Below are 27,536 nucleotides of genomic sequence, written 5' to 3'. Positions count from 1 at the left end.
ACACTACAGTTATAAGAAATCAAGAATGGAGGTGGAGATTGGTCCTCTAAAGCTTAGCTGTTGGCAGAAAGCCAAATACACAACTGAAATACAAACATGGGAGCTTTTTTCAGCTACCAAATCCTTAATTACATTTCTGATCATTGCCTGTTTCCAGTCCCCCAGAGGGAAAACATCAGTAGGACAGAGTGCAGCACAGGCCTGGAGACCAAGTCCACCTGCTGCACACCAAGCCCTTTTTCTGACTTTCCTGACACATCTCGTCACACAAATCTCACCTAATTTCTCACTAAACCCCATCTACTCACTTTCCCCCACACACACAGAGCCAGCCCTTCCTCTGCTGCTGCTGTTCTGGCCCCCGACTGGCTCTATATCATAAAGTGGGTGAGCATAGGGAGCACAGCAGCAGCTCCGTCATGGACTTTCAACGGTTCCTTACTGTACACATATGCTGCAGTGTGCACTGATCCCCGACTCAACTTTTGCTGCTAAGAACCAGGGTCTTCACTGCAGCACATCCCGTGGATCCCCCTTCTTCCTCTCCCACAGGAAGTAGCTAGGGATCCAAATGCTGACTAGTGGAAGTTGAGCCTGGGACCAATGCTCCTCACCCCCAATCCAGTACTGCTCAAAGCCCATGCCGCAGCAACCTGCCTGCTGTGCACACACTCCCTGCACTGTGCTGCTGAATGCAGGTAGGAGTTCTGCAAGTCTGATACCATGTATTTGCTAGTTCCAGTGACATTGAGCTACTGTTCGTAAATTACCGGAACAGAGATATAATATGATAATTCAAACATCAGGACAGCACACTGCGGCAGCAAAGTATCACTGCATCAGCAACTAAACAGTGTCAAGTAGGGATGCGCCGATATATCGGCCGAAAATTGCACTTTTGGCTAAATGCCGAAAGTGCCATTTTTGTGTCGATACATCGGCGCATCCCTGCTTTCTTTCCTCCCCGCTGGGCGCTGCTGTGTCCCAGCGGGGAGGAGAGAAAGTGTGACAGCCGCCCGAGCGCTGCGGGAAGAGAGCGCTGTGAGCGGCCAGCGTCTCTCCTCCCACACCGCTCAGCCTCCTATCACAGTCCGGCATAGGGGTGTGGGGGCGGAGACAGCCCGCGCTGTCACAGGCGGCTGAGCTCTCCTCCCTGCACCACTCCATCAGCCTCCTGTGACAGCGTGTCAGGATGGAGAGCGAGTACAAACACTCAGTGATCGCTGAGTGTTTTTAGATAATAGAGGACATGGTATGGTTACTATATCCTCAATTTTGAATGAATGGGAGTGATCTATATCACCTCCTGTTCATTCATAGTTGTAGTTATAGTAAACACACAATGTTCTCAAGTTATGAATGAACAGGAACATTCATAGAGGATTCCTGTTCATTGATAACAGGGCGGATACAGAATAGGGGGATACAGATACAGAGTGTCCTCAATCTCTTTTTCTATTTTAAAAGGGAAATATCAGGAGTCTGTTTAGACCCCTAATATTTTCCCGAAGCCCCTAAAAGTAAAAAATAAAAAAATATTTAATAAAATATGAATAAAATAAAAAAATGAAAGTTTATAAAAAATTTATTAAAAAAATTAAAATAAAAACACATTTCCGGTTTTGGCCTGAAATTTTTTTTTATTTCGGTTTTGAAATTTCCATTTCAATGCACCTCTAGTGTCAAGCAGGTAAAATTCCTATCTTGCATATTTAGCAACACAGTGCATGCTAACTCATCCATCCTTCTCTTCCACAGTGCCGTAAAAACAACCCCCCCTCCTACCCACTTCACTGGCACAGTGCCTCTCTCCGTCAAAGCACCCCCAATCCACTAACTATCCTATCTGGTCAAAAGGCCTGCCCACCAACTTTCCCTCCCTGTTCAAAGCACCTTTCACCCACCTCAGGCTCATTTGATAGTCATTTGTAATTTTGTCTAGACAGTCTTACGATTTAGACATCCATATCAGACAACACAACCTAGGTGGTAATCTCACTTTTCTCTGGAACTGATAAACCATACAGCTTAGTCACATACTTGTTTTATAATTACATTTTATAAACAGCTTATTAACAATTTGTGTTTTGTGCTGGCTAGCTGAATAAAAGGTGTTCTCAGATTGGACGAGGGGTGTATCATGGCGTCACAATCTGCCCCTCACATAATCAGAGAACACCTTGTAGTGATTGATAAAAGCAATAGGTGTTCCCTGAATGGAAACTGTGCCGAGTGAGAGTCCAACTTTAAGATGTAAATACAAAGCCCCAGCAAATAGTTCAAAGCCCTGCAGTGCCAAGTGAGCCTTTAGGGTTGATCATTGCTGGCTGGGCTTTGGTATACAACTTATTGGCCCCAATGGCCATAATTGTTCATTCATAAAAGCTCACTCAGTGCTGTGGGGGCTATGATCTATCTGAGGGGTGGTGTATTTACAAGCACACCCTGCAGATAGATCACATATCACTGCAGCATTGAGTGAGATTTATGAATGAACAATCCTAGCAGCTCCATCACACAGCCCTGTAGTGCTGATTGTTAATTCTTAATACTAAATGAACAGCCAGCTAAGAGTGGACGGGGGGCCTAGTGCGGCCTGTACCTCCCCCGAAGGAACACCCATATTTTAGGCTTTAGACTAACCAGCATTTGAAAAAAAGGGCTTGTATTCCACAATAGCGCCACTGATCCGAAAAGCACCAAAATGCTATATACATTTGGTCCCTTGGCAGATAAAAATAAAAATGTAATACTTTTTGCAGGACTTCTTTAAAGGCAGAGTCTCTAGAAAGCCTACACAGCTCCTACCACTTACCTTTGATGCTCATTCTGCCCAGCTCCATGAGAGCATTTTGGAAAATACCCAATGCTTCCAGGTATGGGAGAGCATGTGACCTCTTCCCAGGTGACCAGTCCTAAGCCCAAACAGTCTAGTGCGGATTACAAAGTCATTAACCCTGTGTAAGCTCTGACAGAGCTAAAACAAGGTTTGAGTTTAGTCTCCGGCATAGGAATGGAGCAGCAGGCAGCACGGCAAAACTCAGCATTGCGTCAGAAAGTCTCAGGCCGGTATGTCTCCATGTGAACTGACACTTTCCTTTGTTTTTGGGAAGGTTGGAATATGAAAGATGAGTGGATACTGTGGAATGCACAAACAGCTCTTTCAGTGCATTCATACACGAGACAGGTTGTGAATATCGCATCCCATAACGTGCTTTTGTTCCTTTAATCTTTTCACAAAAGGGAGGAGCTCAAGTAAAAACTTTGTTGGTTGTATAACATTTACCAGTTCCAAGCAGCAGATTTTTTTTTTTTTCCATTTACCTCGGTGAGCAAAGGCCCTCTAATCGGCCGCAAGTCAGGATCCCATATACTAGAGTTAATCCTAGAAGAAATCTAAACAAAAAATAGAAGATCAAAATAACACAAACTTGCAATCTTAAAATGATACATTTGTTTTTGCTTACAGTGGTAAAGGGGTGTTAGTACCTTTGTTATTTCCGTTTTATTTTGCCACGTTATGGACTCCTAGAGATGCAACAGGAAGCAGGAGCAAATCCCATGTTTGACAGGTGTAGCTAATGCAAGATTAAGCTCTGCTTCTGTTCTTGAAGCGCTTCTTATTGTCAGTGGTCAGGTGACTGTGCTGACCAATGAGTGCTCGCCATTTCTGAGTGTAATTCAAAATGCTCACTGCAGGGCTGAAGTTTTGTGAATGGGCGGTACACTGGTTGCGGCATTGGGGAACAGCGCTTTGAAACAAAAAAGGTAAGACTGGCGGGGCAGGGGAAAGGGCAAATATTTGTGGCGTCCTTTCAGTCTCACATTTGGTGAGAAACTGGAATTATTCTTTAAAGGTAACCTGTGATGAAACAAACATGTAAGCTACTATTGCCTGTTGGAAAACAGCCCTATGCTAATGTAATATTGTCTTTTGAGCAGTAGATGGTGCTGTAGTGCGAAGCTAGTCTGTATGTTAGTCCTCTACAGCATATTTATCTATGATCTATACGTTTCCTGCTGGATGCTGAATTCCTGTATTCTGATATAATGTCCTGCTAAACAAGTAAAACTTAATTAGGCATTCCTCAAGATCTCAGTGCTTCATCTAAACACATAACAGGTTATGATCCACGGCACTAAACAGAACACTACAAGTCAACCAGAACCACATCCAACCTACTGAAAGACAGCAAGTAGTTCGGATATGAAGTGTGCAATTGCGAAGCTCAACAAATAGTAACTACCAGCTATGGAAGCTCAAGCTTGAAATGCTGCTAAGCAAAGACGACTTGTGGCAGGTACTGAGTACAGACAGACCCACTAATGGACACATGGAGGAATGGGACAAGAAGAACAGGCAAGCAAAAGCAATTACAAGTCTGCTAGTGGAAGATGACTAGCTTATCCATAAAAGAAAAAAAAATACAGCTAAAATGTATGTGGACTACATTAAAGAAACTGCATGAGCGTTCAAACCTAAACCAGTAAAATATATCTGCTACACAAGCTATAGAAGATAAGGCTAGAAAAAGGCCAGGAAATGCGTGGACATGTGAATGCCCATGCTGGAAATTGTAGAACAACTACGTGCAATTGGAGAGGAAATTAAAAGATAACCACGTGGTAGCATTACTGCCATGCAGCCTTCCAGAGTCATCCAGTGCTCTTATTAACACTTTAAAAACCAGACAGGAACTAACACTAGAACACACCAAAGAAAAATGAATCGATGAATAGAAGGAAAGAAAATATGCTCATCACCGCAAACAAGTCAAGACAGCCAGTCATAATCCACCCAACAAATGTATCCATCTATGGCACAGACGACTAGGGCACCGAAACCCAGAAGCCATAAAAGATTTTATAAAGAGAGGCTTATCAGAAGATATAACCATACTGCCCTGCCAAATGCTCATGACATGCAAATGCTGTATGGACGCAAAGGCAACATGCACCTCACTTCCACAAGCCACCAAAAAAAAGACCACCCACCCCATGGAGCTCATCCACAGTGACGTGTGCGGACCAATAAAAACTCCAAACATTAGGCAGGAACAGATATCTACTGACATTAATTGATGATTATTCCAGGTATATAAACAACTTATCTGATGAAGCACAAGAATGAAAAACCAGAAAAACCTCAATAGTTTGTAGCCATGTCCAGCAACAAATTCCAACGGAAACCAGGAATTATACGCACCTACAATTTAGAGGAATACATCAGTAGGCATCCGATCTAAAGAAACAAGTTACAGTACACCAGACCACCACACCATACACTCCTGAACAAAATGGTGTAGCAGAACGGAAAAATTGCACCCTTATAGAATGGCAAGATGCATGCTGTCAGACGCCAACCTACACAAGAAGTACTGGGGAGAAGCAGTCATGACTGCAACATGCCTACAGAACAGACTACCACCAAAAGCCATTGAAAGCACCCAATTTGAAATGTGGCATGGAACGAAGCCTAGCCTAGTGTGGATGTAAAGCTTATGCATTTACTCCAAAGGAGAAGTGATCCAAATTGTAGAACACAGCCATTGCAGGTATTCTGGTGTGCTATAGTGAAGTAAGGGATATAGAATCCTCCACCAAAAGACTGACAAATGATCCTGGCCAGCCGTGAAGTGAATCTGCCCAGTGAACCAGCAAAGAAAGCTAAGCAAAGTTAAGCCGCACAGGAGTCAGAACAAGAGGTGGAACTCGCAATGGATATGTCAAGTTCCATGTTAAATTGTGCTGAGCAACCTGAAATTAGAATACCACTCATGCAAGCTGTCATCTACTGCGAAGACACATAGCATACGCGAACAAACATCATGGGAAGACATAGAAAAATTACCAAAACTTGAAGCCAATCAATGGAGAAAGGCAGCAGAAGAAGAAATAAAATCACTCCAAGAAAATAAAACCTGGACACTCACATAGTTTACCCCTGATCGCAGAACCATAGGAAGCAAATTGACTTTTAAGGTGAAGCTCGATGCAGAAGGAAATATCCACAAATACAAGGCCAAGGAATATTCCCAGAAAATTGGTGAAGACTATGATGAAACATTTGCTCCCATCGTAAAATACTCCACCGTCAGAATAATCCTTAGCATTGCAGCCGGGAAGGGTATGCAAGTAAGACACCTAGACATTAAAACCACTTTCCTTTATGGAGACATTAAGGAAGATCTCTACATGAGCAACCACCAGGATTTGAACAAGGACACAACCTTGTGTGTAAACTCCACAAGAGCATCTACGGACTCAAGCAATCTGCAAGAATGTGGAATGAGAAAGTGAATGCAATACTCACAAAAGAGGGATTCACAAGAAGCAAAGCAGATCACTTTATTCCAGGAATCAAGATGACAGCTGGATATGCATCCTAATTTATGTTAATATTATAACCCGTTATGAACAAGAAGGGGACTATAGTCAAATAGTTCACAAACTAAAACAAGACTTTGAAATTAAAGAGCTAGGGAACGTCACAGTCTGGGAATTCAAATAGAGAGAAGATAGAAGCTATCTTCCCAACCAAAGTCAAAACATTTTAGAAACTTTGGAACAATTCCACATGCAAAGGAAGTAAAAACACATATGGAAACAGGCTACCAAAAGAGCAAAGCAGCAGAAAACTTGCTAGCCAACAATGACATGTATGCAGGGCAAATGGAAGGCTACTATACATTGCTAATGTGACAAGAACAGATATAGCTGGAGCAGTGGGCATACTTGCAAGAAAAGTCACAGCACCCTGTCAGCGTGACTGGAACGCAGTAAAGAGGGTAATACAATACTTAAAAGGAACCATGTGGATGGAGCTACAACTGCCAGCAGTGTCAAATCAAAGACAAGTTGGATGTCCGGATGCTGATTGAGCTGGAGACTGCACAGACCGCAAATCCAGAAGTGGGTACAGTTTCCGGAATGGGGAAAGAACAGTAAGTTTGTCTAGCCGAAAGCAAACTGTTGCACTTTCCTCAACTGAAGCTGAATACATAGCAGCAGCACACACTTGTCAAGAAGCAATATGGGATTCACCAGCTTTTAATGAACATGGGCATAGACATGTCAAACCCCATCCCAATCTTTGAATATAACCAGGGATGTATAAAACTGATACAATCGCAAAGGGTCAACCCTAGAACCAAGCACATTGATGTGAAATATCATCTGCTAAGGGACACTCAAGAACAAGCGATTAATGATATGCAATATTGCTCATCAGATGAAATGATTGCGGATGCATTTACCAAGCCATTGCCAAAGGACCATCACATTTTCCTTTGAGAGAAGCTAAACGCCATATGCTGTTGAGAAGGGTTGTTGGAAATACAAAAGCCTAAGCTAATGTAATATTGTCTTTTGAGCACTAGATGGCACTGTGGTACAAAGCTAGTCTGTATGCTAGTTTTCTATATTCATGTTTATCTATGATCTATATGTTTCCTGTTTGATGCTGAACTCCTGTATTCTGATATAATGTCCTGCTAAGCAAGTAAAACTTAATTAAGCATTCCTCAAGATCTCATCTTCATCTAAGCACATAACCAATATTGCCAACTTACTTTTGAAAATGCTAAAGGCATGACTGCTTTACTGATCTAATGCATTCAAACACAAAACATAATGCATCATGTAGCCAGAGAAGTCAGTGAACTCCCATTCTGCATACAAGGCCGAGTCACAAAGCCAGCAGTGAGTGAAAAACAAATAAATATTTATTTGGGCAATGCCAGTGTTAATTTTCATATTTGTATTTGCTTGTTGCACCATATTTCCATAAATATTGTATATAAACAGTTGCAGGTACCTTCAGCACTGGTTATCTGTATTTACTGCAGTTGAAGTGTGCAGGCATGTAACCCAAAACCTCTATCTCTACATCTACAGCATGTCTAGCATTTTATTTTTAATTTTATCTTGTTCCCATCATGCAAAAAAGCTTCTATTACTCCTTGTGACATCCTCCCTAGATTTGTAAAATTCTATTAGACAAACGTGACGTTAGGATTTACCCGCTTCCATTTTTTATATATTTGCCATTGTATTAATCACGTTTTTATTTTTTTAAATATTTAATTTTTATTCTTTATAAACTTTTTTATTTTACTTTCAGTTGTTTACTGTTCAAAATGTTCTATCTATATGTATGTATAGATATCTAGAGATATCTAGAGATATCTAGAGATATCTATAGATAGATATAGATAGATATATATGTTGCTGAATACTGCACAAGTTGTTTTGTGTAATAAATTAAAATGTTTCAGAAATGAAATCATTTTTGGGTCACGCCTTAATGACCAAGGAAACACAGGTTGAGAACCACTGTATTAAAAGGTAGAGATGCTTAGATTAGCCACTAGAGACTATTAGTCTACTTCCTGCTTAACAGCTGTTGAGATAAGACATGAGCCACATACTGTTGCACTGATTTAAATGAAATCGGCCAACTCACAGCCCTGCACTGTGAGAAGGAGCAGTAAAGTTTAACCACTATGTAGCAGCACTGCAAAGCAGAAATCGAGCCAATGGACCTAATAAGCAAAATTTCTGCTGCCAAGTACATAAAATACATATACAAATTACCAACAGAAAATGGTTATTAAAAAACAAAATGAGACTGTAATGGGAAAAATAAAAACAATTCTGTCATTATAAAGTTCAGGTATCAAGGGGTGCCTGTACATACCTGTAACAGGCCCCAAACCTTCAAACAGCAGAATTCTGGTCAGTTGCGACAGGAATTGCTCCAACACTTTCAGGATAATTGCTGCCAAGTGCACCCCCATCCCTCATTAATAATGACACATTAGTATGATGGGCAGCCTTACTGGCCAATAGGAACCAGGATCAGGAAATGCCAAAGTTGTGTTTGTTAGAATGGCTCAGGATTTCACCATGACAGGGATGTTCGAGAGGCAGCTGCAGACACCTCTAGGTACCTGCAGTATTATTTATCTTAAAGACAGCTTCTCTTTATGAAGAATATACAGTCATTAACCCCTTCATGACCAGTGACGTACAGTGTACATCCCTGGCATCGGGCCCGTTTAAACAGACTCCCGGCAGCTTTTGCCACCGGGACTCTGTTTAAACATAGACTGTCGGCTTTATAGTAGAAGCGATTCTGGCGGCTCAGCTGCCGCCAGATCACTTCTGCGGGCCGGTAATTGGGCCCCCCTGCCTGAGGGGGGGGGAGGGGGGAAGCTGGGGAGAAGATCGGCAAACCTCTATTCACCGATCTCCTCCCCGTACTATGGGACCGGGAGCAATGCAGATTACGTCACTTCCAGTCCCATAGCTGTCAGTGTTGGGCTCCTGAAGCCCAGCTATAAGCTATTGAAGTGCAAGCTGCACTTCAATAGCTTATTTCAAGTATAAAGGTGATAATAGGGGTCTTTTGGAACCCAGGTATCACCTTAAAGAGTACCTGTCACTGCCAATATGCTATCACATGAGGGGCTTCTAAGCTGCCCCTATGTGATAGCAATTAAAGTAATTTTAAAACGTATTTTCCTTTTAATGATAAAATAAATGTCAAAATAATTTTAAAAAAATTAATCTCCCCGCAAGCATGCGCATCTTCGCGTAAACATGCGTCGGGTGCGCCTACGTATGAAAACGACGATCGCGCTACACATGCTGGGTATCACCACGCTCGCCGAAGTAATTGCAATCCTTCCAGGGCCAATATTTACATGCATCTCTAAACTGATAACCTGTGGGGGCTTTTAATGCATTGTCTATGGACTTTTGGAGTACTGAATTTTGTCAGTTTCACGGATGCACACAATTTTTAACCTGGGCATGTTGGGCATCTATTTACTCCTTGTAACCTCATCTCTGGGGTATGTTGTGTTTTGGGGCATTTATGTGCTTTTGTTCACAAAATGTTGGGGTTTGATGAGGAGTTACGCTAATATTGTGCAACATAAAAATTTGCAACTTCTACCATTTCTAGGGTCTTGGCTTTCAGAAAATATATAATTTATGGGGGTTTTAAGTAATTTTAAGGCCTACAATGTGGATTATAACATCTAAACAAAAAAGAAAAAAAAATGAAGTGATTCAATCTGTAATGATCAGGGAAATTTGCAATTAGGCCTGTTACCATCCACTTACCCGGGTGCGTGACCCTGTTGGCAGGGCTGGCTCCTCGACCTCTCTCACCAGCTGGCTCAGGCTGTACTCCAGTTCCTCCTGTTGCTCCCCCAGTGGATCAGTATTGGGGGAGGAACTTCTGGCCAAAAGGTGAGAGTCTGTGTGTTTCTCCTCAATCTCTGCCAGCCGCTCATGTTCCCCCCGCCAATCATCATCTGCACAGCAAGAGGACATCCATCACCCAATGTCATATGTTAGTGTTCGCCCAGCAGCCTATGTTTCTACTGAAAAGCTGAACCAGCTGCAACAAAGGTGCAGGTACAAAAAATATGGATACAAATAATGAGTTTCATAGCAATTTGCAAACAATTATAACACAGAGGAACTTCATTATATACATCTGCTAGTTTGCAGCACACTGAGAACAGGCAGTTAGCCATGATTTTCTCAAACAGTTCTGCACATTTAAAACGGAATATCGGTTTTCACCTAAAGCATTTCTCTTTAAAAATACAATAATACTGAGAAGTTACCAAACATTCACTGCAGTTGAATTGAACCAGTCACTGTAAATTAAAACATAAATCTTGCCAGGAAGATACACCAGCAGTGAATGTTTTACAATGTCACATTCCCTGCTTTTCAAATGTACTCACAAGTTTTGGAATTCTGGTGAAAGATATGAGGCTTGCTTACTAAGGCTGGGCACACACCTTACAACCATTGCAAGACTTTTGTCTTGCGATGGTTGTAAGGTACTTAAAAAAAACGTACGATCTGCCTATCTTGCATAGGCAGATCGTACTTGCGATGATCACATGCCACGCCCCCTGAGGGGCGGGCTTCTGATGACCGCAATGCCGAGCGGGCAGTGTGCGCTTGCGCACACCTGCCCGTCCGGCTTTTATCTTACGAACATGCTACACACCCGCCGAACATCGTACGATGCTCGGCGGGTTTTGAAACATGTTCATAAGTTTAAAGTCATGCAACTTTACAGTAGTAGAGGTCGCACGGCTTCCACACACCTTACGATAATCGTACGATCGCGGGATTTCCCGCGATTATCGTAAGGTGTGTGGGGACCTTAAGGCTCAAATACACACCTTGCTAGACAATCACTTTGCCCATATTCTGCTAGGGTTGCTGGTAGAAAGCACAGAGTGTACTGTAGACACTGGGAGGTGCAGAAGGATGTCACTATCTATGGAAAGAAGCTTGCCACGCAGAACCTGGCTAACAGTGTTTGACAACAGTGGACTTAATAGAACCCAACAAGATCAAAACCAAGAACATGCACTTAAAAGGGAACTAAGGACTACAGAAATTAAGAGCTGCATTGCTAACTTGCCTTTCCAGACAGAAATATGGAAGCTACAATTGATCATTTGTATATGCAAGTACATGCTCCAGAGTAGGGGCAGAAGTAGCAATGGAGTCCAAGTGTTACATCAGTTTAGAAGCTTTGATTCAAAAAGAAGTACACATGTAATACACCATCTCAACGCATTTTGTGGCTCTTACATGGCCACTTCTTTAGGAGGGTGTGGAGTAGGGCTGCAACCAACTAAGCCATAATGAGAATAGTTGGCAACTATTCTCATTAACGATTGTTTGGTTGGATCCCCTAGCCTTCTCCTCTATGCTGGAAGAAGGGCACAGCAAGCAATGGGCGGGTGCAAAAGCCAGCCTGTTATTGGCTATTGCAATTTATAATGGCCAATAGCAGGTTGGCTGTTGCACTAGTCCACTACCTGCTGTATTTACATTCAGCTGCCGTCTGCGGAATATTGTCACTGGCAGCTGTCATTCCTAGCTGAAGCTATTCAAGGGCCATGTGCTTACAATGTATACAAATAAATAATTAAAAGATGGGGGGGGAAAGTCGTTTTCGGCCTGACAGATTCTGCTGCACGAGGTGCGTTGCAGTGCCATTCATTTCAAAAGGCACCCCAAATGTGCCACCCACAGTGTGATCACCCACACTGGAATGCATGGTACCACAATGCCCTGTGTTCCAGTGCAGCGTGATTGCAAAACATTGTGCGTGCAAATTTATTCTGAAGTAAACTTTACATTTGTAACACTGGATTTGTGTTTTTTCTTTTAAATTAAGGATGGTAGGTTTATTTTATTTTTTTATCCAATCAATTAATCGAAAAAAATAATCGGCCGACTAATCGATTATGAAAATAATCATTAGTTGCAGCCCTGGTGTGGAGAGACACTTTAAACAGACTGGCAGCATCTCCTGTTGCATATAATATAGACCTATGCTGTCCTAATCCCACGGTTTTTGAGGGAACAATCCCCTTCTCCTGCCAGAACACACTGGGTCCCTTTAAGCTGCGTAGCCCCGGATCATCCAAAACATACTCCAATGAGCATAGAGTGTGACCTTCTGGACAGAAATAATCCCTGCAAGCTGTGGATCACTTGGTTGCCTGATATCCCCAAAGGAATGTCCCACCAACCACATCTATGTGAGAATCGCATATTAATTCTATCGCCAAGTGGAACTTTTGTCCTAATTTTTTCTCTTATTATTTTTGGAGTTTTCTATCTATCTTCCTGTAAACCTTTGTGTGTTCCTGCTTCTCTGTTTTGGATTGACTGCTCCTTTAATTAAAAGAGCGCATTTTAGGATCATGGTTTAAATTACAGTCTGTCTGGTACCCTGCACACAGTCCTTTTACAGACTTGCTTTGTCACTCACCATTTGCTCCTGCTCCAAACGTATCATCATTAAACTGGTCAATTTCCTCATCTTCTTCGAGGCCTGGGAAGCCATCACCATCCTCGAGAGACTGAAATGGATGAAATAAGCAATTAAGCAGCAAGACAGAAGGATCACTGTACTAATAACTAATATCTGATTCATGGACTCCGACTACACAAAACTGTGCTGCAAGATTCAAAGCATTTTTCAAATTTTGCTCTCAGATTTGAGAAAACTCCATTACATTAGGGCTGCAACAACTAATCGATAATATCCGATGAGAATAGTTGTCAACAATTCTCAGTAGCGATTAGTTGGTTTTGCTTGTTTCCTGGGCACTGTGTCCCTTCCCTGCTCCCACCGGGGATGGTAGGGTACGCAGAGCCCTGCAGGCGATGCCCAGCGGTGAGAACTCCACACCTCAATCTGCCGCCACCACTCTGCTACCCCGTGTACACCACCTCGCTGGGAGCCGCTGCATTCCATGGTCGATGTCCCCTCCAATACCTGCTGCTCTCCCCCGCTATATTGGCAGGGGCGTCAATATCTAAAGAGGACACAGACCGCTGCAGCCGCACCCAGCCGGAAGGAGAGACTGCTGTCAACCGCTGCGCTTCGGCATGCCCCTGCGGCTCCCCCCTCTTCCGACCAACTGCCAGCGGTAGAAAGCAGGCGTCAAAACTCCCATCCACGGGCTGGGAGCAATAGCCAGCCTGCCATTTTAAATTGCAATAGCAGGCTTGCTATTGCACCTGCCCAATGCCTAATGTCAATCAACAGAGGAGGACCTGAAGGAGAAGTTCCCTTCTCTGCTGATTGACAGCCGGCAAATACATTTTTGTTAATAGTTAGGATACTTGAATGCATGTTTAAGATTTAAAAGGAGAACTATGAGGTGAGTGAAAATCACCCACTCATAGTTTGAGCAATGGAACAGTCACACGTCGGCTCAATAGATCGGGAAGTGAGCAAACGCATAACGTTGCTCGCTCACTTCTTGATCATCTCCCTGCAGATAGCAGTGACTGTCACTCATGGATCCCTGCAGGGATTCCCCCCACCCCGTTTTGATGCTCCAGCGCTGACTGGAGGAACGGACGGGGGAGGGGGCGGATACAACTGGCTCTGCCTCTAGATAGGCAGAGCCAGCTGTCACTCACACAGCCGGATCTCGACAGCATTGTCAGGATCTGTCCCAGCTGTGGAGGTCTCAGTATACAGTACCGTGAGCTGTAGTTCGCGATATACTGAGCTTTGGGTCAAGGGAGGACGCTAGTATATGTCCTCCTTTGACCCTTAAGAGAACTATGGGGAATAACACTTACCCCATGGTTCTCTTAACTCCTGAGTTTCGTGTCACTTTGAGATGTAAGAAAAATGTTGAGTCTTGACCTCTGCAATTTGCCCTTGTTGGGCTCTTCATTTGCTGAGAGATTGTTTTGTCTCCACAATGTGCAGGTCTTGCATTCATCACTTCACTGCATATGCCAACTCGCTTGTTATGGTCTTGATCTTTTGCCTTTACAAGCTTCTGACTTAGAGTTTGATTGGCATGAAAGACACAGATGCCATGTTTGTTAAACATCCTAATTTTTCCAAAACTCCAAGTATAGCAGGTAAAGCCTCCCATTCAGCACCCTCCAGTCTAAATAAGCGTCTGCAACCTAGGCAGCAGAGCCTATAAAAAATATTAACATCTGCACTGAATATAGTTAAAAATCCTTCAAACATATACAATTGGCCTGGAACAACCCCAGACAAGCAATGAACTGGTACAGGTCTTGTTACAGGTCCCTGCAGCTAAGCTGAATATCCGGGCATTATCTAGAGTGAGGACTGTACACCCACCTTTGTGGGTCTTCACCTGAAGAGCATACTTGCTAGATAAACCTTAAAAGTGGCACAAAACATGCCAACGTACCTGCTCTATGTGCAGTATTTTACCATGCCCATTGTGAATAGCAATCCAACACACTATGAAGTACAATGCATGATGCACTGCAGCATAACACAACACATATACCACATGTTGTATTGTGCTGCATCTTGAAAAAAGGGTGATGCATGCTTTTTCATCAGTTGTGGCGTGTTGGCAGCCCACTCATAATGGATCGGTTGTGATAATACAATGAACGTTAACGCATGCCATACCTGGCATGATTTAACTCACCACAATGGATCAATTTACTGTAAATGGACTTCAAACATGGGGCAACAAGAATTATCTAATCTCTACCCTGTTAGGGACAAGAAAAACACTGAGAAGGTAAGGACGGGGCTTTCCTGTCCCGATCAGGTGGGAGAAGCAGTCCCTCAAAGTATCAACGTGGTAACTGATGTAACTGCCAGAGGATTTGAGATTCTGTTCTGCCAGTCTCCCTTGCCAAACAACATAGCTAGGTCTGATGACAATGCAGCCAAGCAATACTCTCTAGTCCCAGGGGTCTATTAGACCCTTAATGCCACCTTTGACAACCACTGAACGATCTGTGCTTGACCAGCTTCTTCCCCCAAATGACAGCTCAGAAAACAGAAATGAAAAAAAAAAATCATTGTTTCCAGATTGATTCACAGGAGGAGCTCAGCAAATGGGCGTATGCCGGTCTCCGTGCCCTCTCTGTCGCCACCCGCCATGCTGGTCCCGGGTCCACAGGAAAGGCAGTAAAGCCACCCCCTCCCCCATGTTATAGCGGTGAGGGAGATGTGTTCTGTAGTCTGAACACACATTTTGTCCTACAGTAACAATTCTGCTGCCCCATACAACACCGGGAGGGTTAATGGACAGAAGGTGTGTTAAAGGAGAATTATTCACTCAGCCTCATAATCTGAGCCGACCTGTGACAATTAAACTATCACAGGTCGGCTCAGTCGATCGGGAAGTGAGCGAACGCATATCGGCGCTCGCTCACTTCTCGATCCCGTCCCTGCAGAGAGCCGTGACAGGGGAGGGACTGGATTCCCCCCTCCCCTGTCCAATCCTCGAGCGCTGACTGGCGGAATGGACGGGTGAGGGGTGTGTACAGCTGGCTCCGCCTCTAGATAGGCAGAGCCAGCTGTCACTCACGCAGCTGGGCGGATCCAGACATAATTGTCGGGATCCGTTCCAGCTGCGGCGTCTCAGTATACTGAGCTTTGGGTGACTGGAGGACGCTAGTTTGTGCCCTCCCGTTACCCTAAGGAGAACTATGGGGGAAAAGCCCTAACCCCATAGTTCTCCTTTAATGCAGGAATATACCGTATTTTGCAGTCCATAAGACCATAGGACGCAGGGAGGTCCGGCGCGCCTTATGGAGCACTCGAGACTGTAGCTTCTGTCACAGCTTCTATGACAGAAGCTGTGACAGAAGCTGCAGTTAGTGACCGCTGAGACAGGTGGCGCTGTGATTACAGCGCCACGGTCTCAGTGATGACACAGAGCAGGCGAAGAACGTCTATTCTTCGTCTGCTCTATGGTTATCTCGATCGTCGCCGCTGCTCGGTTTTAATACGAGTGATCTCATTAGATCACTCGTATTAAACGAGCAGTGGCTCCTGCTGCTGAACTCGATCGCCGCCGCCGCTGCTCGGCTTTAATACGAGTGATCTCGTTAGATCACTCGTATTAAACGAGCAGTGGCTCCTACTACTCGCCCGGCGCCCGAAACTGCATGTCTCGGGCGTCGGGATTCGCTCCATAAGACGCAGGCACTTTTTCCCCCTCCTTTTGGGGGGAAAAAAGTGCGTCTTATGGAGCGAAAAATACGGTAATTATGATGATTACAATTATGATTTTTAACCTAAAAAAATACCAACACAAGGAGAAATATATAATAAACTTATTCAAGAAAAACAAAACTACCCACTTGACATCTAAATGATGATGTTTACAAATATCAGATTTCAAGTTGTTAAAACAAGCTCACAGCTTCTTGATAGCCAGCTCCCAGCTAACCCTAAGGTGCCAGTTCCTCCTCCAGCAAGTTCATGTACCATGGTACCTTAGGTCAAGATAGTGGGAGGGAGCAGATGTTCTGCAATCAATGATCCCGGAAGAGCTGTGTTCGGAGCACTTCTAGGTTCAGTTCTATCATATTGCCAGGTGAAATGCAGGGTGACAGACTATCAAATGCTATCCTCTGCTTGATTAGCTGAAGTGCAGGGCAGGGGAGACATTAGGAATCTAATGTCTCCATAAAGAGAACCTGCCACCCGTACAACGCCATCACATAGAGGGCTTGTGGGCAATAAAGTCAAGTGGAAAAAAAAAAGTTAAATATATAACAATTAAAAATGTAAATACATAAAATTGGAAAAAATAAAAATGGAAATACATAAAAATGGAAAAAAACAAAAGAGACGATAAAGTAGAAAATAAAAATAAATAAAAATTACAAAGGGGAAAAAAAGAAGTAAAATAAAAACCTAAAAAATTAAAACCAACCCCTACTATCTGCATGCGAATAAACGCATGCATGGGGAATTGTGTGTGTGTGATGTTAACGCACAGCTATTGTGCACAAAACCGTGTGGATGGACGGGCGGTCAAAGAATCACACACCACCGCCGATCTCGCTGGCAGTGCCATTATTGTCTAATGGTACCCCAGTCGCTCCAGGCAGATTGCGCAGTTTCCTGCCGCAATAGCGCCTGTGCTATCGCACAATCTCGGTTGAAAACACGACACGAAGCGTGTCGCAAAAAAAGGTACATGTCCCTTTTCCAGCGATTACCACGTGAATGTAACCGCATTGACATCAATAGGGCGGTGACATCATCACGGGTGCAGACACGGTCGCCCAAGTCTGCACCCGCCCCAAAGGGTAAATGCACTTTCCCAGGTAATTTAGGAAAATGGAATTACCTGCACAAATCTGGTCCCCTCTCCTTCCCTGCTATACTTACCTTTCAGCGAACGGTCCTTCCCATCCGCCAGTACAGGTGGACTATCTGTACCTGCGACATGTATTCTGAATTTCGCTCGCAAAATGCAAGCACTCATTGGTCAGCGCAGTCACCTGCCGGCACTGACCAATGAGAAGCTCTTCTTGGCACTGCTAAACACGGTTTTGGTTACATTTTTTTTCTTTTTTGTATCAGGACAAGTAGATCGGACCCCCGCTTTAGTCCTTGGACAAGTAGTTTTTAGGTTTTTTTAATTTCCACACCCCTGCTGGTACATTTTCAGGTAGGTCATAAAGCCTCTAACACAGTGTTGGCCAGTGTACTTCATATGCTTATGTTAAAGGAGTTTTTGCATACTGGGAACATACTTCAGGAGTCATACTTGAGGACACATTACACAAGACTGCGGTTACAGCCCATTAACTAAATTACTTGTGACATCATCTTCAGTACATTCAAGTAGTCACACAAATAAAAATGTATTATTTATCCCCCAGGGAAAATAGACCTTGGTCCCATTTAAATCCATCCTGCCATTGCTAAGCAGTGTGGTTGGACAGTTTCCATAGTGAGGTCCAACCAAGGAGACAGAGTTTTGAGTGAGTGACATGTCTGTGGCGCAGGGGCCACTCTAAAGACAAGCAATTTCATTCACAACAGATCACCCAGAGCTGCAGGGCTGTATGTAAATACACCGCACCCAGCGTATAGACACAAAGCCTTGCAGCGTTGAGTGACCTTGTAGAACTGCAGGAGCCATCCATGTTTACTAGCAGCCAACAGCTCTATCACACAGCTCTGTACTACAATGTAGTAGTACACAGCTCTTTACATAATATGGAGCAACAATCAGCACTGCTGATTGTTGCTCCATATTATGTAATAAGTAAATAAAAACAGTCAGCTTAAAGAAGGGGCAGTGGCTCAGTTTTGGCTGTACGCTCCCCCACAGGGATGCCCATATTTATCAGACAGAGTTACAGCCAGCATTAACATCAAGAGTAGGGATGTCCCGATACTGATACTAGTATCGCGGCCGGTACCAGTGCCCCGATTCTTAAGGCCGCTGCCAGCCCTTTAAATTTTCGTCAGGTCCTCGGCAGCCTGCTGGGGACCTAGCAGCAGCTGTCCCTGGCAGTGCCTGTCCGGCTCTATACCTCTTGCTCCTCCTTCCCGGCAGAGGCACAGCCATGGACAGCCCTACACACAGCACAGCCCCAGAAACCGGCACCCAACCCGATCAACTGTAGATATCTGTATTTAGCCCTGGTGAGAAACTGCCCTAAAATCATCAGTTTGTGTTGTTTTATTAAAAAAAGTCACATGTCCCTTTAAGAAAAAGTATCGGTAATTGGCATCAACAAGTACATGAGGGCAAGTACTTGTACTTGGTGAAATGTACTTGGTGCAATGAAGGCCACCAATCAGAATGGGACTAAAGGTGTCCATTCACTGCTCGATTCTCGTACGACAATCGGGCGAAATCCCGCGATCGTACGAGAATCGAGCAGTGTGAACTAAGACGCGCAACCGTTTCTACTGTACGGTCGCACGTCTTTTGTCGAGCCAACATGTTCAAAAACCCGCCGAGAATTTCGCCATTGAGTCTATACCAAATACAGATACCGGAAGTCCCATTAAGGAAGCCAGATGGCGTGTAATGACTTGCCAACTGGCTTCCTGATTAGCCGGGCGGCGTGTAAAGACTCGCCACCCGGCTTCCCAATTAGCAGGGAAGCCGTCCCAATGCTCATGATGAGAACACCTCATGACGAGAAAGCATGGAGCCGGCTTTCTGGCCAATCAGGAAGCCGGGCACCATATAATGACGCGGCGCCCAGCTTCCTGATTCGCCAGGAAGCCAGCTCCATGCTACCTCGTCATGAGGTGACGAGGGAGCATGAAGCCGTGCTCCCAGTCATTACATGGTGCCCGGCTTGCTGATTGACCAGCTTCCCAACCAATCAGGAAGCCGGGCAGCGAGTCATTACACGCTGCCTGGCTTCCTGATTGGCTGGGAAGCCGGCTCCATGCTCCCTCATTACAAGTGACGAGGGAGCATGGAGCCAGCTTTCCGCCCAAATCAGGAAGCCGGAGAGCTTGGAATTACTCGCTGCTTAGCTTCCTGATACTGGAAGTATCGGGCTAGGCATCGGAGCATTTGGGCGACTACAAGTACTCGCCCCAATACTCGGAATCAGCACTGATAATAGTATCAGTACATCCCTAAACATGAGTATTCACCAATTGAGGGGTGAGCAACACAGCAAACAAACCCTAACAGGCCCACGTGAAAAACAAGATGAAAAAGACTCAGAGCTCACAAAGCCGCCCAAAAAAACGTTATAACTCAAGCCAGCATGAGAAGAGCTCTGAACATCAAACTGGCAAAACAATCGCACGAACACAAGACCAAGGGGCAGATGTAATGTAGCTGTAATGCAGCACTTCCATGCCAGCACTAACCAATAATTCTCGCCTAGGTGATAATGACATAGCTCCTAGCTTCCCGCAGCCACCTTGGATACCTACATCACGTATCACAGGAGACTTCGGGTCAGCCTACTTTGCATGCGCCATGTCATCAGGGTGCGGCTGCAAGAACCAGGAAGGGACAGCCAGATCCTGATGACGTAAGAAGGATAGTAAACTGTTGCTGCTCTTTCACTGACAATGGCAGGCTAAGGGCAGGGAGGTGACAAAACTACCGCTAAATGCAGCAGAGAAAGGTCAGGTTACCAGGCTATGCGACATAGCTGTGTTATGTACTGGACTGGATAGACAAAATTATACATCTTTTTGCAGGAAAAACAGCTCAACCAAACACGCAGAAAAAAAAAAACACACGATACAAATGTTATCAATTTAAGTTGCAGTTCAGTGAGTAAAATAAGTATTTGATCCCCAAGTCAAACAAGACTTAGTACTTGGTGGAGAAACCCTTGTTGGCAAGGTAAGACATTTCCTGTGGTTGGTTACCAGGTTTTCACACATCTTAGGAGGGATTTTGGTTGAATCTTCTTTCCCTTGGCAGTATGTTTTGGGTCATTGTCATGCTGAAAGACCCATCCACGACCCATCTTCAGTGTTCTGGCTGGGGGGAAGGAGGTTCTCATCCAAGATGTTACCATACATGGCCCCGTCCATTGGCCCCTCAATGCGGCAAAGTCGGCCTGTACCTTTAGCAGAGAAACAGCCCTAAAGCATAATGTTTCCACCTCTGTGCTTGACTGTAGGGACTGTAGGGATGGTGTTCTTAGGGTCCTAGTCAACATTTTTCTTCATCCAAACACGGCGAGTAGAGTTAATGCCAAAGAACTAAATATTGGTCTCATCTGACCGCAGCACTTTCTCCTCTAAATCATTTAGATGTTCATTGGCCAACTTCAGATGGGCCTGTACATGTGCCTTGTTGAGGAGGGGGACCTTGCAGGCGCTGCAGGATCTCAATCCATGGCGGTGTATTGTGTTACCAAGACTTGTTTGGTGACTGTGGTCCCAACCGTCTTGAAATCATTCACAAGCTCCTCCCGTGTAGTTCTGGGCTGAACCCTCACTCTTCTCATGATCATCCTTACCCCATGAGGAGAAATCTTGCATGGAGCTCCAGACCGAGGGCGGTTGATGGTTATTTTGCATTCCTTCCATATGCGAATAATGTGTTTTTTTCTGGATTTTTGGTTGATATTCCGTCTCTACCATTTAAAATACATCTATGATAACCATGATAGACCTTTCATTTCTTTGTAAGTGGGCAAACTTACAAAATCTGCAGGGGATCAAATAATTATTTTCCTCAATGCAAGTACACACAGCACGGGAAGAGACTGTTCTAGTCCTAGGTGGGAGCATGCACACAAGGGTGGCACCATAGGACCCTGCAAGGGAACAGAGCCGCCTTAACACAGGAAATAGTATACCACGACCAGGGCACCTACATAAACCGGACTAAAGTAAAGGATTGAAAGGGCAAGTGGCTGCATACTAAGAACATCTTCAGATCAGCTGCTGAGATTGTTTAAAACAACCGGGGGTTGATATCAGACAATATGTAGCATTTCACTTGCTCAACCAGCCGATCAAGTCTTCCCAGAGCTTTTTTCAAAAATTGTTGCAAATGCTCATGATCACACCTTTACATGACTCCATTGCCAAATTAGGTGGCCAAATTTGTGGCTTGGATCTAATCATGTGTGGCCCCTATTCAGACCCCAAAAAGGAGAGGAGGCGAGCAGCTCTGCTCTATGCTTATGTATTCATGTGAAGCAAAGTAATGTTGTTTCTCTCTGGAGTCATGGATTCTACCTCTCCACAGCTAACCTGATCACTGAAGCCGACCCCAGCCATAACCCCTCATACCAAAGTACCGACTCACCTGACACCGCAGCATGTCTCTTGCTCCCTCTCTTGGCCTCTCCGCCCCCCCCTTACTCCGGTGCGCGCGCACGCGCTCCCTCCTCTTCCCGTTCCTTCCTCCTGGTTGGCCGAACATTGGGCGCGCTCCCGCGCCCAAACTAAGCTATTGGCTGGCGGGGCTGGGCGTGTGCGTGCTCGCTGTCTTGTTGCCCCTTGCAAAGCTCGTGACCAACGCGCGCGCTCCATGTCACGCAGATGATCCTGCGTGATGACGTGAGAGTAGATGGACCGCGCCTTGGCTGTAAAAAAAAAATCAGTGTAAAACTTAATTGACAACAGAAAAAATGGACATAACAGAAAAGCATACAGGGTTGATCCTTTGCCTGTGTGCTGACCACATCCCTGCCTGCTCACAAGACTGATCCTTTGCCTGTGTGCTGACCACATCCCTGCCTGCTGACTAGACTGATAATTTGCCTGTGTGCTGACCACGTCCCTGCCTGCTGACTAGACTGACAATTTGCCTGTGTGCTGACCACGTCCCTGCCTGCTGACTAGACTGATAATTTGCCTGTGTGCTGACCACGTCCCTGCCTGCGGACTAGACTGATAATTTGCCTGTGTGCTGACCACGTCCCTGCCTGCTGACTAGACTGATAATTTGCCTGTGTGCTGACCACATCCCAGCCTGCTGACTAGACTGACAATTTGCCTGTGTGCTGACCACATCCCTGCCTGCTGACTAGACTGATAATTTGCCTGTGTGCTGACCACGTCCCTGCCTGCGGACTAGACTGATAATTTGCCTGTGTGCTGACCACGTCCCTGCCTGCGGACTAGACTGATAATTTGCCTGTGTGCTGACCACGTCCCTGCCTGATGACTAGACTGATCCTTTGCCTGTGTGCTGACCACGTCCCTGCCTGCTGACTAGACTGATCCTTTGCCTATGTGCTGACCACGTCCCTGCCTGATGACTAGACTGATCCTTTGCCTATGTGCTGACCACGTCCCTGCCGGCTAGACTGATCCTTTGCCTGTTTGCTTACTATGTATCCGCCTGCCGAATTAACTGACCCATGCCTGTTTATCGACCATGTTTCTCTCTGCCACATGGATCGATCATTTGCCTGTTTTCTGACCTCGTCTCTGCCTGTTGACTAGACAGATCTTGTTCCCGTTCGCTGACCACTTCTGTGCCTGACACCTGAATCAATTTTTTGCCTGTTTGCTGACCACATCTCTGCCTGCCGACTTGCATTTTAGTTGTCCTTAAAGTGTCCCCCACCCTTCAGAGTGGCTGCCACCTAGTTCATCCAGTAACAAAAGTCTTCTTCTACAAGGAACTTTATAAAAAAAATATTGCAGACAGTGGCAGAGTTTGGGGCATTTTAGCGTGCAGATGATGCAAAAAGAAAGCTTTTTTTGCCACTGAATGCAGCTCTTTTTCACCCAATGTGCCCATGGACAATGTGGAATTTAGATCCGTATTTAAGAGTAGCACACAGGGGCATGAACAAAGAGAACCCATGAACCTACATTCAGACAGGAGTCTACTGACATAATAAAATTATAAATGTGAATTAATTCTTGTGGCTACAATCAATTATTATTCTAGCCAATAGAATGAGTTTACACATTTATGCACCAAAATGCACATTTTTTTAAGCAGGATTTTCTTTTTATTTTACTGCTTCTGGCAGAAATTACTGGAAAAAGAGGAAGTATTTTAATGTACAAGCTCTTAACAGCCTCCATAGCAAAGCCCAAAATAAGTAATTGCACATCAGATGTGATAGCAGATCTTAACATATATACTTGCCCAGCCCCCCCTCAAAAAAAAAATTACTCTTTAGAACCGCCATAATAAATCATAATGCTGATATGAGCCAAGCATGCACATTTATGATCTTAGCATACACTCTTGGGTCCAAAGTGGAAATAATGCACCAACATCATTCATCCTTCAGTTAGCTAAACTGACCACTCTAATATGGAACTGCATAGTTATTCCATTGCATTCCTAAATACTATAATCCCACTCTCCCTACTAAGCCTAGCTACCTTTTTTGCAATCCAGAAAGCATTATAGTTAGAAATAAACAATAGTCCTGGATCTCTTCTTAGAAAAACGAAACCAGAAACCAGTTCATCACTGCCTATTTCATTGAAAACGAAAGCAACTAAGTCCTTCTAACACAGTACTGATTTGTATCCACACAGAGCTCTGCAGCACAACGTACGGCTCCATAGCTCAGGGGTTAGAGCACTGGTCTTGTAAACCAGGGGTCGCGAGTTCAAATCTCGCTGGGGCCTTCGACTCACTTTTGCTGAATGTTTTCTTCAGCTTCTCAGGATCATGCAGCTATACCTATATAACCACATATTTATCATTTTTACACGCATGGCACGTCAGATTACAGCTTTTGCTCCCTTGATTCGTCTCACAGAGCTACTGAGCAGCAACTACAAATGTGACTAAAGATACCACAGCATTGAATAGTGTAAGGAACAATGAAAGCATGTAATGATTTAATTGGAGATGGATTGTTATATAGCTAGAGCCAAGAGAAATACATATCTATATATAAAACATATTATATAACTTCAAAGGATTGAAGATACTGTAGCATGGAATAGTGGAAGGAACAATGAAAAACGGAAATGCTTGTATTATATTTAGACCAAATAGCTAGAGCCAATAGAAATGCATATTATGTACATAGTACGTATATAAAATAAATAACAAAAATGTATATAAAACCTAACAATATTAAATAATTGAAAAAATATTGAATGCATAGGAATATGCTCTATTCTCTGAGAAGCTGTTAAAACCAGAGAACGCTGTGAATGTACAAGCAGCGCTAGTAGTGTAGGGGTATCATGCAAGATTCCCATTCTTGCGACCCGGGTTCGAGTCCCGGCTAGCGCAAGTCTCTTTTTTTCCCTAACTTCGAACCCTATATTAGTGTTGTGTGCTCAGTGGGGATACTTAGTGGAGATCTTAACAAAATAATCCTGCATTAACAGTCATTTTTAATGTGTCTGATTGCCTTTGTTCAATTAGAGCATCCAGCCAATAAGAGTTAATATCCTTTCGTTTGCTAAATTCCTGCTTTAGGACACTACAGTCTTGATCTATTCAGAGATTTAGGGTCACATGGCTGGCTGCGGAATTATTTGAGTTTGCTCACTTTAGTATTTAATACAGTATGTCAGCGTTAAAGTATTAATAAGTGAAAGTAGTAATTCAATTCAAAGAATATTTTATATAAAAGTTCCAACCAGAAAATAAAAGGACAAAATCTATCTGCGCCAGCCGGGACTCGAACCCGGGTCGCAAGAATGGGAATCTTGCATGATACCCCTACACTACTGGCGCTTATGGTTAAAGGGCCATACACTGGAAAAACTGTTGTGTTAGCAAAATGTGCTCTCCTTTTTTTCCAATTGCTTTGATGATATTTTATTTTGTACTTTAAAGGAGAACTATGGGGTTAGGGCATTTCCCCATAGTTCTCCTTAGGGTAACGGGAGGACACAAACTAGCGTCCTCCCGTCACCCTAAGCTCAGTATACCGCAAGCTACAACTCGCGGTATGCTGAGACGCCGCAGCTGAAGCGGATCCCGACAATTATGTCTGGATCCGCCCAGCTGTGTGAGTGACAGCTGGCTCGGCCTATCTAGAGGCAGAGCCAGCTGTACCCGCCCCCTCCCCTGTCCGTTCCGTCAGTCAGCCCTGGAGGATCGGAGCGGGGAGGGGGAAATCCAGCCCCTCCCCTGTCACGGCAGAGGGCCGTGACAGGATCGAGAAGTGAGTGAACGCCGGTATGTGTTCGCTCACCTCCTGATCTACTGAGCCGACCTGTGACAGTCTCATTGTCACAGGTCGGCTAGAACTATGAGGTGAGTGAAAAGCACTCACCACATAGTTTCCTTTAAGGCCTCATTCACACTGGAATCGGCCTGCAAGTACAGCTCCGTGCTGCGTGCACGGCCGTATTGGGCAGCTCCCAGGAAGGACAGGTGCTTCGTGTGATTAGTACGCAGCCCCCGTCTTTCTCTATGGGAGTATGCAGCCGTAAGCCCCATTAAACTCATTGTAAGAATCTAGCTGTTTTGGAAATATAATCAGCTATTTGTATATATCTAAAAATCTCTCTGCTCGAGATCCTATATTTTTCTTTAAGGTGAAAAAAGGTTGCAAGACCAGAATCTGTTTGGAATTGCCACACACTGGTCAGGTTATGGGTAGACCAGAAGGCAAAGGTGGTAGGGGAGTCTAGGGCGGCTGTGAACAATGGGTTGCAAAAGAACAAGAGCATAGGTAAATTAGGGGTAAGAAGCCAGCTCAGTATTTGGAGGAGTCCCATATACGCATAGAGTGGGAGATGGTAGGGTCAGTTATATTGGGCCTAGATTTAGGAAGTAACCAAATAATATTGTCAACCGATATCGGATGTAAGTAGTGTGCTTCTGTAGAAACCCAGTGGGGGGTTTTGATGGTTCCATGGTATTTGGTGAGTTGGCTTATCTGGGCTGCAAGATATAATTTGTGTATGTCGGGGACGCTTAAACCTCCTTGTAGTTTGGGAGGGAATAAAGTCTTTTGTGGTATTCTGGGAGGTTTGTTTGCACAGATAAATTTGGTTATCTGAAATTGAAAAGTTTTAAGGCTTTGGGTGGGTACAGTGACAGGTAATACTCTGAAAAGGTATAAGAGTTTGAGTAGGAGTGTAATTTTTATGGCCGCAATTCTCCCTAACCAGGAAAGATGGTAACTGGACCAAACTGACATTAGCGTCCTGAGTTTAGCTAACATAGGAGGAAAGTTTGCCACATAAAGGGAATGGTACGAAGCAGTTAGGTGTATTCCAAGATAGGGGAGGGAGGTAGTATTCCATTGGAAGTTGTCAGATTGTTGTATGGAGGAAAGATTTTTAGAAGGGAGGGAAATATTTAAAGCTATGGATTTCGACTCATTGATTCTGAAACCTGATAGAAGTTCAAAGTTGTGAAGGGTGCGCATGAGATTGGGGAGTGAGACATGGGGCTTAGTAGTAAGTAGCAAGGCATCATCTGCAAAAAAAACAAAGTTTATGAGCTTTTCTAGCAAGCTGCACTCTTGAGATATTGCCATATAAAAGTTCCAGCCAGAAAAAAAAAGGACAAAAATCTATCTGCGCCAGCCGGGACTCAAACCCGGGTCGCAAGAATGGGAATCTTGCATGATACCCCTACACTACTGGCGCTTATGGTTAAAGGGCAATACAACGAAAAAACTGTTGTGTCAGCAAAATGTACTCTCCTTTTTTTCCAATTGCTTTGATGATGTTTTATTTTGTACTTTAAAGCCTCATTCACACTGGAATCGGCCCGCACGTACAGCTCCGTGCTGCGTGCACGGCCGTATCGGGCAGCTCACGGAAAGGACAGATGCTGCGTGTGATTAGTACGCAGCCCCCG

At 44.4% G+C, this 27,536-nt stretch overlaps 1 protein-coding gene and 4 non-coding genes across 6 annotated transcripts in view; 2 read left to right on the top strand and 3 right to left on the bottom strand.

Annotated features, from left to right (window-relative positions):
* Positions 1-22,286, bottom strand: part of PATL1 (PAT1 homolog 1, processing body mRNA decay factor) — a 57,347-nt gene extending 35,061 nt beyond the window's left edge. For both annotated transcript variants that reach the window (XM_018573787.1, XM_018573788.1), the window contains exons 1-4: positions 22,086-22,286; positions 12,827-12,917; positions 10,132-10,325; positions 3,325-3,396 (exon numbers count right to left, since the gene is read on the bottom strand). In XM_018573787.1, the coding sequence (XP_018429289.1) occupies positions 3,325-3,396; positions 10,132-10,325; positions 12,827-12,917; positions 22,086-22,202 (474 nt within the window). In that variant the 5' untranslated portion in view covers positions 22,203-22,286. The remainder of the gene's footprint in view (positions 1-3,324; positions 3,397-10,131; positions 10,326-12,826; positions 12,918-22,085) is intronic.
* Positions 22,287-24,309: 2,023 nt separating this feature from the next.
* Positions 24,310-24,382, top strand: TRNAT-UGU. Its single transcript has one exon. It is a non-coding gene; the product is annotated as a tRNA-Thr (tRNA).
* Positions 24,383-24,930: 548 nt separating this feature from the next.
* On the top strand, positions 24,931-25,001 carry TRNAG-CCC. Its single transcript has one exon. It is a non-coding gene; the product is annotated as a tRNA-Gly (tRNA).
* A 379-nt stretch (positions 25,002-25,380) lies between these two features.
* Positions 25,381-25,451, bottom strand: TRNAG-CCC. Its single transcript has one exon. It is a non-coding gene; the product is annotated as a tRNA-Gly (tRNA).
* Positions 25,452-27,251: 1,800 nt separating this feature from the next.
* Positions 27,252-27,322, bottom strand: TRNAG-CCC. The gene has a single exon. It is a non-coding gene; the product is annotated as a tRNA-Gly (tRNA).
* Positions 27,323-27,536: the final 214 nt, after the last annotated feature.

The sequence above is a fragment of the Nanorana parkeri genome, unplaced genomic scaffold (assembly GCF_000935625.1).
Source record: "Nanorana parkeri isolate BGI_ZX_2015 unplaced genomic scaffold, ASM93562v1 scaffold2541, whole genome shotgun sequence".
In the NCBI taxonomy this organism is placed as follows: domain Eukaryota; kingdom Metazoa; phylum Chordata; class Amphibia; order Anura; family Dicroglossidae; genus Nanorana; species Nanorana parkeri.
The sequence above is the reverse complement of the archived record's forward strand: the minus strand, read 5'-3'. Positions and strand labels throughout refer to the sequence as shown.